The sequence below is a fragment of the Dryobates pubescens genome, chromosome 11, assembly GCF_014839835.1.
Source record: "Dryobates pubescens isolate bDryPub1 chromosome 11, bDryPub1.pri, whole genome shotgun sequence".
NCBI classification, from domain to species: domain Eukaryota; kingdom Metazoa; phylum Chordata; class Aves; order Piciformes; family Picidae; genus Dryobates; species Dryobates pubescens.
The window spans coordinates 29353150-29370087 of NC_071622.1; the positions used below are offsets into that span (position 1 = coordinate 29353150).

Below are 16938 nucleotides of genomic sequence, written 5' to 3' on the forward strand. Positions count from 1 at the left end.
GCATGGTAAAAGACACCCATGGTTTCAGTTCTCCTCTGTCATCGTGCTCCTTCATTGCCACACTTTTTCTGACCTTTGTGCTTTGTAGCTTTCAGATTGTTGCATGTTTTGCCCTTTTTTCCCCCTGGTTCTAAATACTTTAATTGATGCTCACCCTTTTTTAATTTTAAAGTTTATTTGCTGCCAATTTGCTGCTTGTTTGTTTTTGTGGAATTTCCCTAATTAAATACTTTCTGTTTTCTCCTCTATCGCCCCTGGTTGCTGACCCTCCTCCCCACTCTTACTATTGTCTGTTGTGGTAAGTTCCTACTTGTGGAATTTTGTTTTTTTCCCCTTTCTCTTTTTTTTTTTTCCCTTCCCCCCTCCCCCCTTATTTTTGTTTTGTTTTGTTTTACACTGTGGAAACCCCAATTTCACTTTTACCAAAGAGCTATGCCAACATCAGGACCCCCCCTTCAGGTCACAAAGAAAGTAGTATTGCCAACTACAAGAGCTGATGTGTCCCAAGTCTGGCACCAAAACGTTTCTGAGATCTCTTTGAACATACCAGGTGGTGGTTGTTTGTTTTTTTTTCTGCTTGTGTTTGTTCATTGAATAAATGTTGAATTAATTTCTTTTTTGTTGACTTTCCATTAGGAAAGTTGTTAGGCAAAAATCTTTCCATGCTTTGCCATGAGGATTCAAAAACGTTTTTTAAAGTACACGGGATGAAGTTGCCATCAAATAGCAGGACTCTAGGAGTTGATACTTGGAAAAAAAAATAGCAAACTTGTAATAGTTGGCAACACTGCAGAGGACCTTGGGTTAAAATTGAGCAAGAAAATAACAGTGCCCATTGGTAAAAATAGCTGGGTTTTGCATTCTGTGCAGTATGTGTAGAGGAGTAGCTTCTATTCCTGTATCACTCGGGCTGGCTCTGCCTTCAGGCAGCTGCTGCTGTGTTGGCCTTGGTGAAGAAAGCAGATGACCACTCCTGCATCTGGCTTCTTCATATCTTGTTGGCAAAGCTTTTTGTGTGCGTGCAAGAGATAACCCTGAAACTTTATTCCCAGCAATGTTGAAAGGTGTTTACCATGCATAATAACAAATCATGAACCTTCATAATCATGGTGGCTGTGATCTGCTCTGCCAGTTCTGTAATGGCTATTCAGTGTTCACCTTCATTCTCTTCTCCTCCCAAAGACCTATTATTTTTCATAAAATAATAGGAGATAAAATGCTTTTAATAATTCCTCCCTCATATCTGCATTTTTAGCTCTTTTTAGAAACAAGACCATGGAGTATTTTTAAGTTATTTGTTGTCTTCATGATTGTGATTAGATAGACTTTTGTTATTGGCTGAATTCCAAAGATCCTAGTGCAAAACCATCCCGTATTCTTCATGCCAGGCATGAAACTGAGCTCTTCTAATGCCAGGGGACTGGCAGCTACTGAATATCTATGTGAGGTACACCAGTAGGTGTTTGCTCTCCCCAAGGAGTTTGTTTCCATCCCCTTGCTTCCAGGTAGAGCTCCCTCAACATGAGTCACATACGTTTCATGGCTGTTGGGTCCAGGGTTTTGCAGGGAGATACTTCTCTCACATTAAGGGCCAACCAGTGGTCCTCACTGCTGGCTCTGCTCCTTGGCATCCTTGTGATAACTGAGTTTCAGCAACTGGGTTTATGAGGAAAAAACAGTGCAGCTGGCCTTCATGATCACAGAATCATAGAATCACCTGGTTGGAAAAGACCTTAAGATCATTGAGTCTAACCATAACCTAACACCTCTCTGTACACAACCGTTAGACCCTAAGCACCTCATCCGGATGTCTTTTAAACACTTCCAGGAACCAGGTCCTGCAAATGCTTCAAACCCTGAAAGGCACTCTCCAAGTAGGTAGGAAAAAGCAAAAGCACACACTGGCACCTGCCTTGTGCCCATGGGTTGAGACAGGATCCCACCAACTTCCAAGTGGAGTAAGCCCAGGCCCCATGTAACATTTGGGGAGCTGTTTTGTATGGCAGTTTCCCTTGGCCAGACATGATGCTACCTTGGGAAGAAGTTTGTGAAAGGAGTCCTGGAGTCACAGTCTTCTGCCTGTAACACTGAGACTGCATTGAAGAAAATAGCACAGGAAGAAAAAAAAATTGAGGGTGACAGACACTGGATCAGGTTGCCCAGAGAGGTTGTGGAGTCTACTTTCCTGGAGAGATTCCAAACCCACCTGACTGTGATCCTGGGCAACCTGTTGTGGTTGACCCTGCTTTAGCAGGGGGGTTGGACTGGATGATCTCTGGAGCTCCCTTCTAACCCTTTCCATGTGGGGATTCTGTGAATTGGGAAATTCTGAACATTGCAGGACCTTAGCATGGGTAACATTGTCAACAATGATGGTGGTTTTGAAAAGGTAGCGGTGAATAAATCAAGGGTTCAGTAGGCTGCTCATTCCTTGTGGGATGGGCATTGGAGAAGGAGGGGAGAAACTCCCAGATGTTGCCAGATGGTCCCCATAATAAAACAGTAATAACTTTAGAACTGGAGGGTGTACCCTAAGAGGTGTTTTCTGAGGATGGCTGTGATGAATCCCTGTAGTCTATGCTGGCAGGTGGAGCTGGATAAAAATCCTCTCTGGGGAAGAGATGGATGAAGCACAGGTCCAAGTTGCTGCCCACACTACATGAAGCATATAGGCAACTCTTGGTGTAGCTCCTTGTTCTAAAATTGGACATATGTCTACACTCCTGCTGGAGCAGAGCTGTCTATGTCCTGTAGCAAAGACAAGATGTGGCCTGTGTCTGTTAAGCAAGGCTGCTGCTGGCTATGGTCATTTCAGAATTCACTTTCACTTCAGATCTGGGCATCAGTGAGCTTTGACCTCCTGAAGGTGCTTAGGGTGAGCAGCAGCCCTCACCCCACAAAAAAGACAACACCATGCCTTAAGTGAGAGGAGCCAAGCCACACCTGGGCAGCTGTGGCATGACATCCCAGAGATTCCTCCAGACCAGGATAATGCTTGACAGTGCCTTTTCCAGCCTCTGAAGTTTGCCTGGGGTTTTTTTGGTTGGGTTTTTTTTTAGTTTGGCTTATTTATCCTCTTTGCCTTCCATAGATCATGTTCACCAGCACCACAAGAGATCAGTTTTGCCATAGCAAAATACTAAAATTACCCAAAAAAAGAGAAGTGCAGAGCAGGCAGGACATCTGTAAGTGCTGTTTGAAACCGAACATGAGCCCAGGTTCAGAGACATTGAGTGTTCTAAACTGCATCACACTTTCTCAGGAGAGTAAAGGTGAACATTCAGAGTTTCTTGCTGAGAGGCATTTCTGGTTTGTGCATGCAGTGTGAGTTGTTTTAACAAAATCCAAGGTGCCATTTCATTTTTTAAAGCACTTTTTTTCCCCCTTCTCTTTCTGTTGTTGTTGCTGTTGTTACTTATTCAGCAAAAAATCTTTCTTGTTTCTCTACTTTTGTTGCGTTTCTGGGCCAAATTCACCACTGGCTGAAATGGAAGCAGGTACATGACAGAGTGGCTTGCATCTGCTTTCACCAGGAGTGACTTTGGCCCTCTGTACTAGGCATTAGCTGCTAGAAGAGAACATAACATCTTCCAGTTGACATGCTCTTTAAAAAGCGCTTATGTGTGTGTGAGTGTGACCTGGACACTGACTTTGGCCCAATCCTGCAACCACTCAAGAGTGGATTATGGGGGCTCCGGTGTGGGTAATTTTCAGGGGCGTCTATGTGCAATGTCATCCCTGCCAGCAACCAGACCTTACCATGCCTTGTGTCTACAGGCCATGGAGCAAGCTAAGGGGTGTCTGCGCAGGGTCTGGAGAGCCTGAAATAATTACCCAAACAAAGGGACTTACCTTTGACTGTTCCTCAGAGACATCCAACACTCTCAGACTCCTCCTGGGGTGGGAAAAGCCATTGCAGGGTTGGGCTAATGGTCGTAATTGATCCCATATAATTTTGTGTGAGTTTGTAATTTCATTGTGGTGCTTGCTGCTAAATGCATTCATGCTGAGTTCCAGGTGTGGTTTTGTTCTTTCCCTTCTTTCTTCCTTTCTTCCTTTCTTTTCTTCTATTTTCCCCCCTGTATTTTAATTTCTTTTTTTTTATTTTGCATACATTGAGGAGCCTGCCTGCAGCCATGCTTGGGGGTACACATATCTCCACACTGAAATGACCTCTTGTTTCTCCAAACCTAGGATGGAAAGAGGATGTTTGGTACCTACTTCCGAGTTGGGTTTTATGGAACTAAGTTTGGAGACCTGGATGAGCAAGAGTTTGTTTACAAGGAGCCTGCAATAACAAAGTTAGCTGAGATTTCCCATAGGCTGGAGGTGAGATACTTGTGGCCGACCTCAAACTGTCTGTGAGTCACAACTTACCAATGTTGCATCAGTTACCAAAGAGTTGAGCTGCCATAATACCCAAAGTGATGGAAATTGCTGGACAAAACCAGCCGTGTGCCTCATGGAGACGAAGAGAAACAGTCACTTGGCTAAGTAGTTAGCAGAGCCCCATGCAGTGACCCAGGGCTGGGTCTGATATCTCCTGCCCTCTTGCCAGTGCCAATTCTGCAAGAGGCAGGAGGAATGCAGAGAGAGGAGTCCCACAGGTTTTCCTTGATCTTGCAGCAACAGCTGCGGATCTGCTATGATCATTTGAGAGTTTGTGGCCTATCATACTGTGTTTGCATTTCTCTCCAGCTGATTGGTGCAAACTGAAAAAAAGGCTGAGGTGCATTTCAAGATCTCGCTTTCAGGAAGCATTGCATTTTGCTGTCATTTTGTGGTCTTCAGATCATGTTCCTCCATGTGTAGAGATTGTGCCTTCTGAGGTGGCTGAATTTCAGAGCCCCTGAGGTCTCAAACTAAGAGTGGATTATGCAGGCTCTGAAATTCTGGGAACATTGCATGCTGAAAGACAGCTTCAATCTAACTGGGACTTGGGTGCAGCTCCAGGTACCACCAAGTGATCATCTGTACCATGTAAAATGGTTAGTGTGGCCTGATTTTGTGCCAACTAACCTGTGTCTAGACAATGTCCTAGCACAGCCTGGGGAGTGTGATGACTCAGAGACTGTTCCCAGTAAGCACTGTGCACAAGAGGCCATCCTCAGTTGGAGAGGAAGAGCACTTAGCTCTGGGCTATGCCATGCTACTGGTTGGTGGGGCCAGAGGGCAGACCTGGCCCTGTTTTGTTTGCTGGAATGGGTCTGATGTCAGGTTGTTGCTCCCAGAAGCTCCGCTGCTGTCACACTGCACTGAAAGCAGCGGCATTCTTTGAAATAGAGTCCAGAATCCAGCCATTCACTCAGTCCAGCACAGCTGTGCTCTGATGGAGCTCCCGATTTCCAGCAGATCCCATATTGACCCCAGCGTTCAGCTGAGCCCACAGACACACACTGAGCTCAGAGGGCTTGTTCAGAGCCACACAGCATGTGCAGGCAGTTGGAAGGCTCTCGAGTTCTCCTGCCTTCCAGGGCATCAGGCTTGTTGTTTCCTGTTGCCCCTGGAATGCAGCTGATTTAATTCTCCTGGGTTCAGCAGATCACATTCAGCCCCAGCACAGCTACTGTTGAAGGCATGTGGAGCATCACCTCCCCTGAATATGCCTTTGTCTCTCCAACCCCCATCTCTCATGGCTGTGTTTGATGTCTTCTTTCCATGCATTTGCTCTCAATTGTAGGGGTTTTATGGAGAACGGTTTGGTGAAGATGTGCTGGAAGTGATTAAGGATTCAAACCCTGTGGACAAATGTAAACTAGATCCTAACAAGGTAAGAAGACAAGTACAGGCTTAGAGGTAGAACAGGTCCTGAATGTATGCAAATGTAATGGGACAAATCGTGCCCTGAATTTCACCAAGTAGGAGGTGAAATCTATGTATTATGACTCCTTGGCATGAGAGTTGGGAAAAATCATCAAAGAATGCACAATTTGCCATTTCATTCCCTGACCTGGTGGGAAGGGAGTAGATGAAAGGAAGCAGAGATCCAGACTGCATTTGCCTCTCTCTGTGGTATCCACTGAGTGCAAGAGAGGAAGGGCCTTTGGCTTTTCTGCAGCTGCAGCATTTTGTTATTCTGATGCCATGTCCCTTAAGCATAGCAGGAATAACAGGAGCATGCCAAGGACACAAGACTCTGGCTTAGGCAGGGCATTATCTGCACGGGAAGGAAGGAAAGGCTTCATGAAGTTCAACAAGGGCAAGTGTAGAGTCCTGCACCTGGGGATCAATAACCCTCTGCACCAGTACAGGTGAGGGATGACCTGCTGGAAAGCAGTTCTGTGGAGAAGGACCTGGGAGTGGCACAGGAAGTTCTCCTGCCCCTCTACTCTGCTCCAGTAAGGCCACACTTGGAATATTATGTCCGGTTCTAGGCTCCCCAGTTCAAGAGGGACAGGAAACTATTGAACAAAGTCCAGTGTAGGGCACAGGAGAGTGGAGCATCTCTGTGAGGAGAAAAGGCTGAGAGACCTGGGGCTCTTTAGCCTGGAAGAGAAGGCTGAGAGGAGATCTTATCAATGCCAATCAATAGCTAAAGTGTGGAGTTCATGAGGATGGGTCTGGGCTCTTTTCAGTCATACCCAGTGATAGGACAAGGGGCAGCAGGTACAAACTAGAACACAGGAGGTTTCACTTGAACTTAAGGAAAAACTTCACTTTGAGGGGGACAGACTCCTGGGCAGGCTGCCCATAGCAGTTGTGGAGTCTCCTCTGGAGAGATTCCAAATGTGCCTGGCCATTGTGATCCTGGGCAAGTTGCTGTGGCTACTTTAGCAGGGGGGTTGGACTGGGTGATCCCCAGAGGTCCCTTCCAACCCTCACCATGACAGGATTCTGTGGTATGAAGAGCATGAGAGGAGAGGGACAGTGAGATGTATATTGTCCAGTCCAGAAACTGCTGAGCAGCTACCATCACCCTTAGTCCCTTTCAATGTGAGTGTGATTTTTCTGAGTAAAAGCAAAATCCAGTCCTAGTTCTTCCAGAGGTGGCTTCAAGGAGGAAGAGATCAAGCTGCTAAAAGCAGGAGCCAGCTCTTGTCTTCTGTTCCTGTCCCTCACCATGCACTCCTGGGCTGCTTCCTGCAGGCCTACATCCAGATCACCTACGTGGAGCCATACTTCGACACGTATGAGATGAAGGACAGGATAACTTACTTTGACAAGAACTACAACCTGAGGCGCTTCATGTACTGCACGCCCTTCACGCTGGATGGCCGCGCGCACGGCGAGCTGCATGAGCAGTTCAAGCGCAAAACCATCCTCACCACCTCCCACGCCTTCCCCTACATCAAAACCAGGATCAACGTCATTCACAAAGAGGAGGTGAGAGGATGGTGCTCCCTGGGGGCTTCCTCTGCTTGAAGGGAAACGTTAGACAAGACCAAGGGAGTTGGATGGTGCTGAAATTCCTGCTCTCTGCAGCTACCTGATAAGAGGTTGTAGCAAGGTGGAGGTTGGTCTCTTCTCTCAGGTAACTATTAGGAGGAAAGAGCCTCAAGTTGCACCAGGGGAGGTTTAAGTTGGATGTCAGGAAAAATTTCTTCACTGCAAGAGTGGTCAGGCATTGGAACAGGCTGCCCAGGCAGGTGGTGGAGTCACCGTCCCTGGAGGCATTCAAGAAGTATGCGGATGTGGCACTTCAGGACATGGTTTAGTGGTCATGGTGGTGTTGGGTTGATGGTTGGACTTGATGCTCCTGGAGGTCTTTTCCAATCTTTATGATTCTATTGTTCTGTAATGTGCTATTATATGTGTAGTTAAATGTGATGACTGTGTCCCTCCTTGTGGTCACATTAACATAAATGTACCCTTCATCGCCACCATCCCCCAGCCCATCACTTGCTACCTTTCCCCTCTCTGTTAAACAACGTAGTGGGTTGGAATTTCCCATTACATTAACTAGGCATGACCAGCTCAGTTGGAAAGCAAATGGAAGCTAACCTTTAACTGCAGAAACTTGGCAGGGAGCAAGAGAAGACAGCACTGTCATGAGCTGCTCTGACTGTTCACAGCAGGGGTTCTGCATGAGACTCCTTCATCTTAGGGCCACAAAGATGATCCAAGGTCTGGAGTACCTCTGCCATCAGGACAGGCTGAGGGAGCTGGGGTTGTTCAGCCAGGAGAATAGAAGACTCCAGGGGGACCTTAGAGCTGCTTTCCAGTGCCTGAAGGGATCCTACAGGAAGGCTGGGGAGGGACTTTGCCTAAGGGTGTCTAGCAATAGGACAAGGGGGAATGGTTTTAAGGCAAGGGAGAGTAGGATCTTAGGAAGAAGTGCTTCAGTACTAGGGTGGTAGGGTTCTGGAACAAGCTGCTCAGGGAGGCCCCAGACCAGTGGGGTCCTGAGTCTTTATGGAGAGATTTATCTCATCACTGTAATTTTTCAAGGGTAAGTAGGAACTGAGAGGATAGTGGGACACAAAAATGCTTAAGTACTGACCCGATGCTGTAAGCCTGGGCAGTAGGTTGCAGTGACTGCAAAGGGCATGAGTCTACCTGCTCAGAAGCAATATCACAAAGTTCTTGGGTACACAGATGTATGGAAACATTTAAAAATCAATCTTCTCTTGTTATTCCTAACCCAAGACTGAGACAATGTGTTTCTGTCCAAACTGTCGGTCTTGTTGGTGTCTACCACATCAGTGTGCCACCCCAGAGTGACCTTAGTGTTTCTGAAAGTCTGTATCTGGTTGGTAGTCTCAACCCTAACAAATAATAGTGTTAGATAATGGTTGGACTTGATGATCTTAACAGTCTTTTCCAACCAAAACGATTCTATGGTTCTAAATGTCCTCTGTTCTGGCTGCTTGCTTAGATCATCTTGACTCCCATTGAAGTTGCTATAGAGGACATGCAGAAGAAAACACAGGAATTAGCTTTTGCAACCCACCAAGACCCTGCAGACCCAAAGATGCTGCAAATGGTGCTGCAAGGATCAGTAGGTACCACAGTAAATCAGGTGAGGATCACCGTCTCGAGTTTCAGACCCTGGGGTAGGACACATCACTCAGTGCTGGGATGCTCAGTGTTGGACTTCTCAGTTATCTTGGATGCTTTTTAACCCGTTCAATCTGTGGGGTGTGTTTAAAGCCACTGGTAGCTCTAGACCAGCAGCTCTCAGTGACTTTGCCATTTGAGTAGAGTCCTGAAAATGTGTTTAAGAGCTGGACTGTGTCTGAGAAGAGATATCCCTTTCTCAGAGCCTGCTCCTTCCTGGCATCCACTGTTGTTTCTGCTTACTTCTCCTTCTTCCTTATGAGTTTGATTACTTTCCCTTTGGATAGCCAGGCCCTGGTGGGTGGAAGCAGGATTTTGTCCTGTTGTTGGTTTTGAACAAAATGGAAAGCAAAGCTAATGAGTGGAAGAAGACTGAGGAAAAAATGAGGGAGTATGAGTAAACCTCTACTAATGGACAAGCTGGAAAAAGAAAATCAGATGGAATGTCAAGTTCTGGGTTGAGTTTGCAATGCTGGCAAACACTTTCCTGGTTCCATCTGCATTGTTTAAACTTTGTCTTAGTTGAGAGTTGAGCAAACTCTGTCAGGAGTCCTTATAAGAGAAAACAAATGTAGAATCTGTCCACTTTCTCACACTGTTTTCCAGAAGCAGAGCTTTATTTAAAACAAAAAGAAAGCTTAAAAGAGATGCAGTTGTCACCATGTTCGGTGATTGATGCCAGATCTGCCAGCTGCAGTTCTTCAGGATGCATTCATGTTGCGTTTTACGAATGTTTCTACGTGCAAGAAGTTCCTTTAGTGATTGTCTGTGACAGAGGGTTCTGAAAAACCTGCTTTTTCCCTTCTGCTTCTAAAGGGACCATTAGAAGTTGCACAAGTCTTCTTGTCTGAAATACCCAATGACCCAAAGCTCTTCAGGCATCATAACAAGCTACGGCTCTGCTTCAAAGACTTCACAAAAAGGTATGGAGTATTGTCTTCAAGCTGCCTGCCAGATGCTACCACATCAGGCATGAGTGTGTACAGTAACATGGGGTGTCTGGAGAGAGGGATATTCAGGTTCTACCTCCGTATGTCCAGTTTCCATATACAGCTGTGTTCCTCAGCTTCCCAGTTTGTTCCCTGCTCTGGTGCTAGTCCGTGACTTAAGGGGCTGTAGTTGTTTGGCTTTGCTCTTTCTCAGGAAGGAAGTAGTGATCACAGTTCAGTTGTGAATAGGTATCCCTATTTCAGCAAACACAACTGGCCACGCTGGCACAAATGAACTCACAGCTTGGCAGGGTCAGGAGGAACTTCTGAACTGGCTAGGAGATTTAATTTTCTTCTGAAGTGAATTTCTCCACACAAAGTGGAAGCATGCTGGCAGAATTCTCTCAAGAAATGTGCTGGCTGCCCTGCTTTGCTCTTGAGCAATGCAAGCTGCACTCTCAGTCCATCATCTTTTGCAAGCACCCAGGAATTGATAAAAAAATAATTAATTGGAGTAAAAATGTTCTAAGTAAATAGATCCAGTGGCAGTGTAATTTTCCCATATATGATAAATGGCATTGATGATGCAATTCTTTTCATACCCTCTCTTTAGCTTGCATCTTCACAAGTAAAAATGTTTCTAATGAAAATTTGGGATGTGGTTGCGGCCTCATCCCTGGAGGCATTCAAGATCAGACTAGATGTGGCCCTGAGCAGCCTGGTCTAGTTGGAGGTGTCCCTGCTGACTGCAGGGGACTTGCACAAGGTGACCTTTAAGGGTCACTTCCAACCCAATGCAATCTGTGAACATCTCAGTCTGCTATTTATTAATCTTTCCTGAGGAAAGCAGTAGATCTGTCCACCTTTAAATCTTCTTGGCTTGGAAGAGGCTATGGGGAGATCACTTTATTATTTCTTTTCAGTGAGGATAAACGTAACTGGAAAGTAAATTAAAATAACAAAGGAGTTGTCACTCTGAAGTGACATGGAAATTGGAAACACAAGAACCTCTCCTTTCTCCATGGACACCAAGTGGTTTAACTGAGCCTTTATTACCCAAAAGACAAGATAGGGCAAGACATTCTGTGTCATCCCAGAGCAACAGAATGAATGTTGTTGTACTACTAGATTAACAAGCCTGTAGCAAGCAGACCCTTTTTTATGTGCCCAAGTCTCACACAGGCCTTTCTTTGCCTAGATGTGAAGATGCCCTGCGCAAGAACAAGAGCCTGATCGGTCCAGACCAGAAGGAGTACCAGCGTGAACTTGAGAGGAATTACCACCGGCTAAAGGAAGCCCTCCAGCCTTTGATAAACAGAAAGATCCCTCAGTTGTATAAGGCAGTGCTGCCAGTCACTTGCCACAGGTGGATATTTGGTTTTCCTCTTTCACCAGAGATAAAGAGGGTGTAAAACTGGGAACTGGGGTGTCTGATCTTCCTGGTGAACCCGTGACATCTATTTGTTTTCAATTTGTTTTGAGTCCACCCCTTTCCCTTTCTGTCCTGATTTCAGAGTACATCCCCTTCCCAGCAGTTATGGTAGGTGGTGTTTGCAATGGTTCCTTTTATCCTTGATCTTTTTTCCCCCCCACTTCATCCTACATCCCATTCTTTGTAGATTAAAAAACACCTTCACTGTGGCAGGAGTTTGGCACTTGTTTCTTCCCAGCGAAGCTGGGATGACAATTTCTAGGGGCAGGCAGGGTGGATACATAGTTGATGTCTTCCATGCTGGAAGACAAATAAATTGATATCTGGGCTTTTTGTTTGTTTGCAATGAGTCTGAACATAAAAAAAACCACTAGGAATGTGTGTGAAGCAGGTCAGAGCCTGTAGCACCAGCTGCAGTTGAGCAGAGGGTCTTTGTTCTATCAGAGCTCCTAGAATAGGGATAGAAGTCTTTCCAATATATACTCTCCACCTTATCTTTGGTTTGGCAGCAAGGTAGAATAACTCAGTCCAGCAAAACTGCACTGCCCTGGCATCCTGGTCCCACACCAGTGTGTGGGGTGGGGAGGGTTTGGAAACACTTTGTTAGCACTGAGTGCTGGTTTTTTTAACAGCAGAGCCTAGAAGAGGATTGAATGAATGTGGCCTTCAGCTCATGTCCATGCTGCTGGTTTAGAAAACAGCCCTGGTTTTGACCCTCTCCTCATGTAAGGGCAGTTCAGAGGCAAAGAGCAATGAGGAACATAAAAAAATACTGTGAAAAGAGAAACTTGGCAAAATTTTGTTCTAAAAAGAGCAAGATTTAGTGCTGGGTCAGAAGGAAAAAACTGTTCCCCACTCACACAGCAGTGCTTACTGGTGTTTCCTTACCTGTATTTGATGTGGTATTCTGCCTGCTGAGCACTGCAGAAAGGCAGCCTTCCCTCATTACCCAGGCTCATGATGCTTTAAGCTCTCCCCAGATCATGTATAATGTGCTCATTGTTCTCTGCTGGTGTCAGCTGTTGCTGGCGGGGATGGTGGGAGGACCAGTGCTGTCCTCTCCACTCAGGTGGGACCCTCACCAGCCCTTTTGTCATGGTAATTATTGTCTAATCATGTGAAGGGAGTGCCTGTGCAGGGAGTCTAATCCAGGCAAATTCCACTTAGTTTTGAAAGACTTAAATAAGTTCTAGTTGTGCAGATGGTTTGTGCTGCTTCTCTGCATACATGTGAATTAAATTTGCTGTCAGCTTTCATCTCAGTAAATTGGGCAGTTGAGTGATTGCAGATAAAGACCCCAAGTCAGTTCAGTTGGAAAACAATTGGTTAATGTCAGTGGACTCAGTTTTCGTAGTAGCCAGATGTAGAAAACACTGGAAATCAAGTAGCAGAATCATTCATCTGATGAGGCCCCTTTGGAGTGAGTCCAGAGGAGGGCCACAAGGATGATCCAAGTACTGGAACACCTCTGCTATGAGGAGGGAGCTGGGATTGTTCAGCCTGGAGAAGAGAAGACTCCAAGGTACTTAGAGCTGCCTTCCAGTACCTGAAGGGATCCTACAGGAAGGTTGGAGAGGGACTTTGCATAAGGGTGTCCAGAGACAGGACAAGGGGGAATAGTTTGAAGCTGAGGGAGAATAGGGTTAGACTGGATCTTAGGAAATAGTTTTTCAGTGCAAGGGTGGTGAGACTCTGGAACAGGTTGTGCCTGCAGGTTGTGGATGCCTCCTCCCTGGAGGTGTTCAGGGCCAGACTGGATAACGCCTTGAGTCTAGTTGAGAGGTGTCCCTGCCCATAGCAGGGGGTTTGGAGTAGATGATCTCTGAGGTCTGTTCCAGCCTAAGCCATTCTGTGATTCTATGATTCTGTGATTCATCATGGAAAATATGAGCTCATCATTGTATTTTCTCTCCCTCAGAGACTCCTTCAGCAGGATGAGCCTTCGCAAAATGGATATCTAAGCGAGTTAAACCCCCAAATTAAAAACACAAAACAAAAAAAGCACTTAATTTTAAGGTTTTTGAAAAGAAAGAGCCTTGTTATCAGCGCTGGGAATCAAAGAAGTTTTATTGTGAAATAAAACTTGGACTTCATCCTGGACATCCCACACACCTCCTCCTCCTCCATCAAAGTGTTCAGTGGCCAAAAAAAAACAAACCACACCACCACAAACAAACCAACCAACCAACCAACCAAAATCATTCTGAATTGTCAAATATAGACTTATCAATGTTTGAGAAAGAAAAATCATGACAGTGGTATCCAGAGTATTGGTGATAAGCTGTAAACTTACCTGTTTTTTAAGGCATTTTTATGACTCAAAGGTACACTAAACGCATTTACCTTTATTTATAGCATTGCCTAATGTTAAATTTTATTTACTTTTAGTTCATATATTTAATTTATATTAGGACCATAAGCAAAAAAAAATGCATTTTTTGAAGTTTTTAATGTAGTGGCGATGGTTATTTTGATGGTACTATTAAATATGTGAATGTTTACACTTTAACTCCCTGTGCCTTGGACTTCAGAGCTCGCCATGCCTGGGAAAAAGGTTCAGAGGAAGGTAAGTCTTACAGTCACACTTCTTAACCAAGTGGTGATGTTGTTTATTGTCCCCATCCTTTTTCCATTGTAACTCTGAGTACAAGTTGTTGCAAAGAAAAATAATTCCCTCTGTAGCCATCAGAGGAGTGAAGGCACATCTTAGGACTGCTTTACCTCCTGTACCAGTGGAGTATCAGCATGACTTCTGGGGTGGGGTTGGGGGAGGGCATTTCTTTAATTTGAGGGTGGCAGAGCACTGGAACAGGATGCCCAGAGAGGTTGTGGAGTCTCCATCTCTGGAGGCATTCAAAAGGGAGGTGATTTTCCTCCTCTACTCTTCTCTCATGAGGCCCCTTCTGGAGTACTGCATCCAGTTTTGGTGCCCCCAGCATAAGAGAGACATGGAACTGCTGGAGCAGGTCCAGAGGAGGGCTGTGAAGATGATCAGAGAGCTGGAGAAACTTCTCCTAGGGGGACAGGCTGTGAAAGTTGGGGGCTGTTCAGCCTGGAGAAAAAGCTCTGGGGAGACCTTACAGTGGCCTTCCAGTACCTGAAAATGGCCTGCAGGAAAGCTGGGAAAGGACTTTTTGCAAGCACTTCTTGTGATAGGATGGGAGGGAATGGATTGAAGAGGGCAGATTTAGACTGGAGATTAAGGAGAAATTCTTTACAGTGAGGATGGTGAGTCACTGGAACAGGTGGCCATGGGATGCTGTGGATGACCTCTCCCTGGAGGTGTTCAGGGCCAGTTTGGATGAGGCCTTGAGCAACCGAGTCTAGTTGTGAGGTGTCCCTGCCTATGGCAGGGTGGTTGGAGTAGACCATGTCTGAGATCCCTTCCAACCTCTACCATGCTCTTATTTCCCTCAGCTAGGAGGTCTAAGCAGCAGAGTAACCTCCTAACTTTCACTGTACAATGTGGCTCAGCAGTGTAAATGTAGCTGGGCTGCTTTTTGTGTCCCTTTTTCAATCCAAAACAAATGTCATGGGGGAAAAAAAATACAAAAGCTCACAGTTGACGTTAAAAGCTTACCTAGAGAGCATTCCTTGCATTCTTAGTTATGGAAAGAAAAACATCTGGTTTACAGCAGTCACTTTGGAGGCTAACAAAGCCCTTCAAGGACAAAGAATTGGAGCAGAGTACAGAACTCCTAAATCTAGTCCTTTAGATGTTTGGTTTGTTGGGTTTTTTCCCCTCTCAATATTGAACAAGGTCTTTTGGAAAGAGAAAGTGATTAAACACAAGCTTGTTCTCTCTATAGAAATACCTAAATATATAAAAAAACCCAAACTTGATAAATATACTGCAGAGATTTGTAAGAAAAAAATGGAGTTTTATACATGAGCTTTTAAAATAGCAAACAGTTACACATCCTTACTTCCAATTGGAGATTATTTTGCTTTTGAAACCGAAGTAGTTTTAACCTTCAGGTCTAACCTGCACATTCTTGTATGTTAGAAGGTGCTGGGGGGGGTGGTGGTGGTGTTTCTTTGGGGTTTACACCCCACCCCCCCCCCTTCTGTTGTAGCAACTGTAGCTCCAGAAAGAGCTCACCCTTCTGCATCAGCCCCGGGGATTTAGGGTGGGGAGGGACTTTTTTAGTCTGCATACTTCAAGTTAGTGAATGCTTGTACTCCTGCGGCTGAGCAGGGCTGGAAACACACTCTTGGAGCCATCATGGGCTGTAGGAGCATGGCCTGCCCCAGAGGGATGACACCAAGCAGAGTTGTTCTTAGTGGGGTGGTGCAGGGTGTGGTACTGGCTGGGGAAGGGAGAGCAGTGCTGCAAGTTTTTCCTACTTCCCTGTACTCTTTTGTTCCAAAAGCTTCATAGCAGTGATGTTTTTTTGGTAACTTACGTGTGATACATTTCTCATTTGCTGGTCTCTGATCAGCTCCCTTGAAGACAAGTGTGGTCCTGAACTAGTTCTGTGCTTTGGGTTGTAACAGCAAAGCAAACTACTCCTCTAACCTAAATATTTTTGTTTGCCCCCTTGCCTTAAGACATGTCAAAGGCCTGTTGCAAAGCCCAGGGGTGTTGACAGGGCTTTAGAACTTGTATAGGGCTCTGGGACTCTCATAATGGAAAATACGAGAGGAGGGGGGTAGCTTTGCAGAAGCAAAATGTATTTACCAAGTGAAAAAGGGAGTAAAATATCCTAATAGCCATGAAAGAATGAAATTGTAATTTACAGGAGTAAGCCTTGTACACTGTCTTCAGCAAGCAAAACATCATCTATTTTAATCTAAATCCTGCGTAAGTATCTTTTGATGTAAGTAGATGGCCCCATGTCAGCTGGAATCTGTCTCATTGGTACAGTTGTGTAGAAGTGTAGGCTCATAAGAAGCTCAGTCTGGGCAGCCACACTTTGTGGTGCCCATTGCAGCAAACTAGAGGCTGTGCGCCATACAGGACAGGGGGTTACTGCAGTGACTAGTCCAGAAGGGTGGCAAATGCTCTACTTGAGTACATCTCCAAAAACCCATCCCCTACCCACTCTCTGTATGCCAGAGCAGTGTTTTTTCATTCAGTATATTCCAGATGATGATTTCTGTGCAGCTGCCTCCAAAGAATGTTTCTCTCAAGCTTTATAGTATGATGGAAGACAGCTGGGCCCTCTTCTGATGACACCCTGGCCAGTATTTTGTTGGAAGATAATGGTGTTCTACTTCCTTGGAACATTTCCTGTTCCTGCTGTTGAATGAAAGAGATCAGTCTTGGGTCAAGTGTGGAAGAAAAATAAACTTTCATTTACAGGCTGAAATTCAGCAAAGCCCATGCTGCAGGCAGTTAAAAATAGCATTCTGTAGTGTGATTTGGCTACCCTTGCAAGGTAAGATTCGGGGTTGGGGGGGGCCTGTGGGGGGTGTGTGTTTGTTTTTGTTGGGGTTTTTGTGTTTGGGTTTTTTTATGTAGCTATTTCTTGGTTTAAACTATGGAATTATTTATTATAGTGACAATGCTTTGGAAAAGGGAAAGGTTTCCCTGTATTTGTCATTCCAGATTCTTTTCCTCTGCAGAAGGTAATTGCT

General features: G+C 45.3%; 1 protein-coding gene across 18 annotated transcripts in view; it reads left to right on the forward strand.

Moving 5' to 3' along the window:
* The window catches only part of DOCK7 (dedicator of cytokinesis 7), a 120304-nt gene extending 106284 nt beyond the window's left edge, over positions 1-14020 (forward strand). For 8 of the 18 annotated variants that reach the window (XM_054165331.1, XM_054165334.1, XM_054165336.1 and 5 more), the window contains 6 exons: positions 4195-4329; positions 5681-5770; positions 7087-7323; positions 8816-8959; positions 9814-9920; positions 11125-11504. In XM_054165331.1, coding sequence (XP_054021306.1) covers positions 4195-4329; positions 5681-5770; positions 7087-7323; positions 8816-8959; positions 9814-9920; positions 11125-11338 — 927 coding nt within the window. In that variant the 3' untranslated portion in view covers positions 11339-11504. Of the gene's footprint in view, positions 1-4194; positions 4330-5680; positions 5771-7086; positions 7324-8815; positions 8960-9813; positions 9921-11124; positions 11505-13276 lie in introns of those variants that run through there. The other 10 variants (XM_054165333.1, XM_054165337.1, XM_054165338.1 and 7 more) reach the window with 5 other exon arrangements.
* The last annotated feature ends 2918 nt before the right edge of the window (positions 14021-16938 follow it).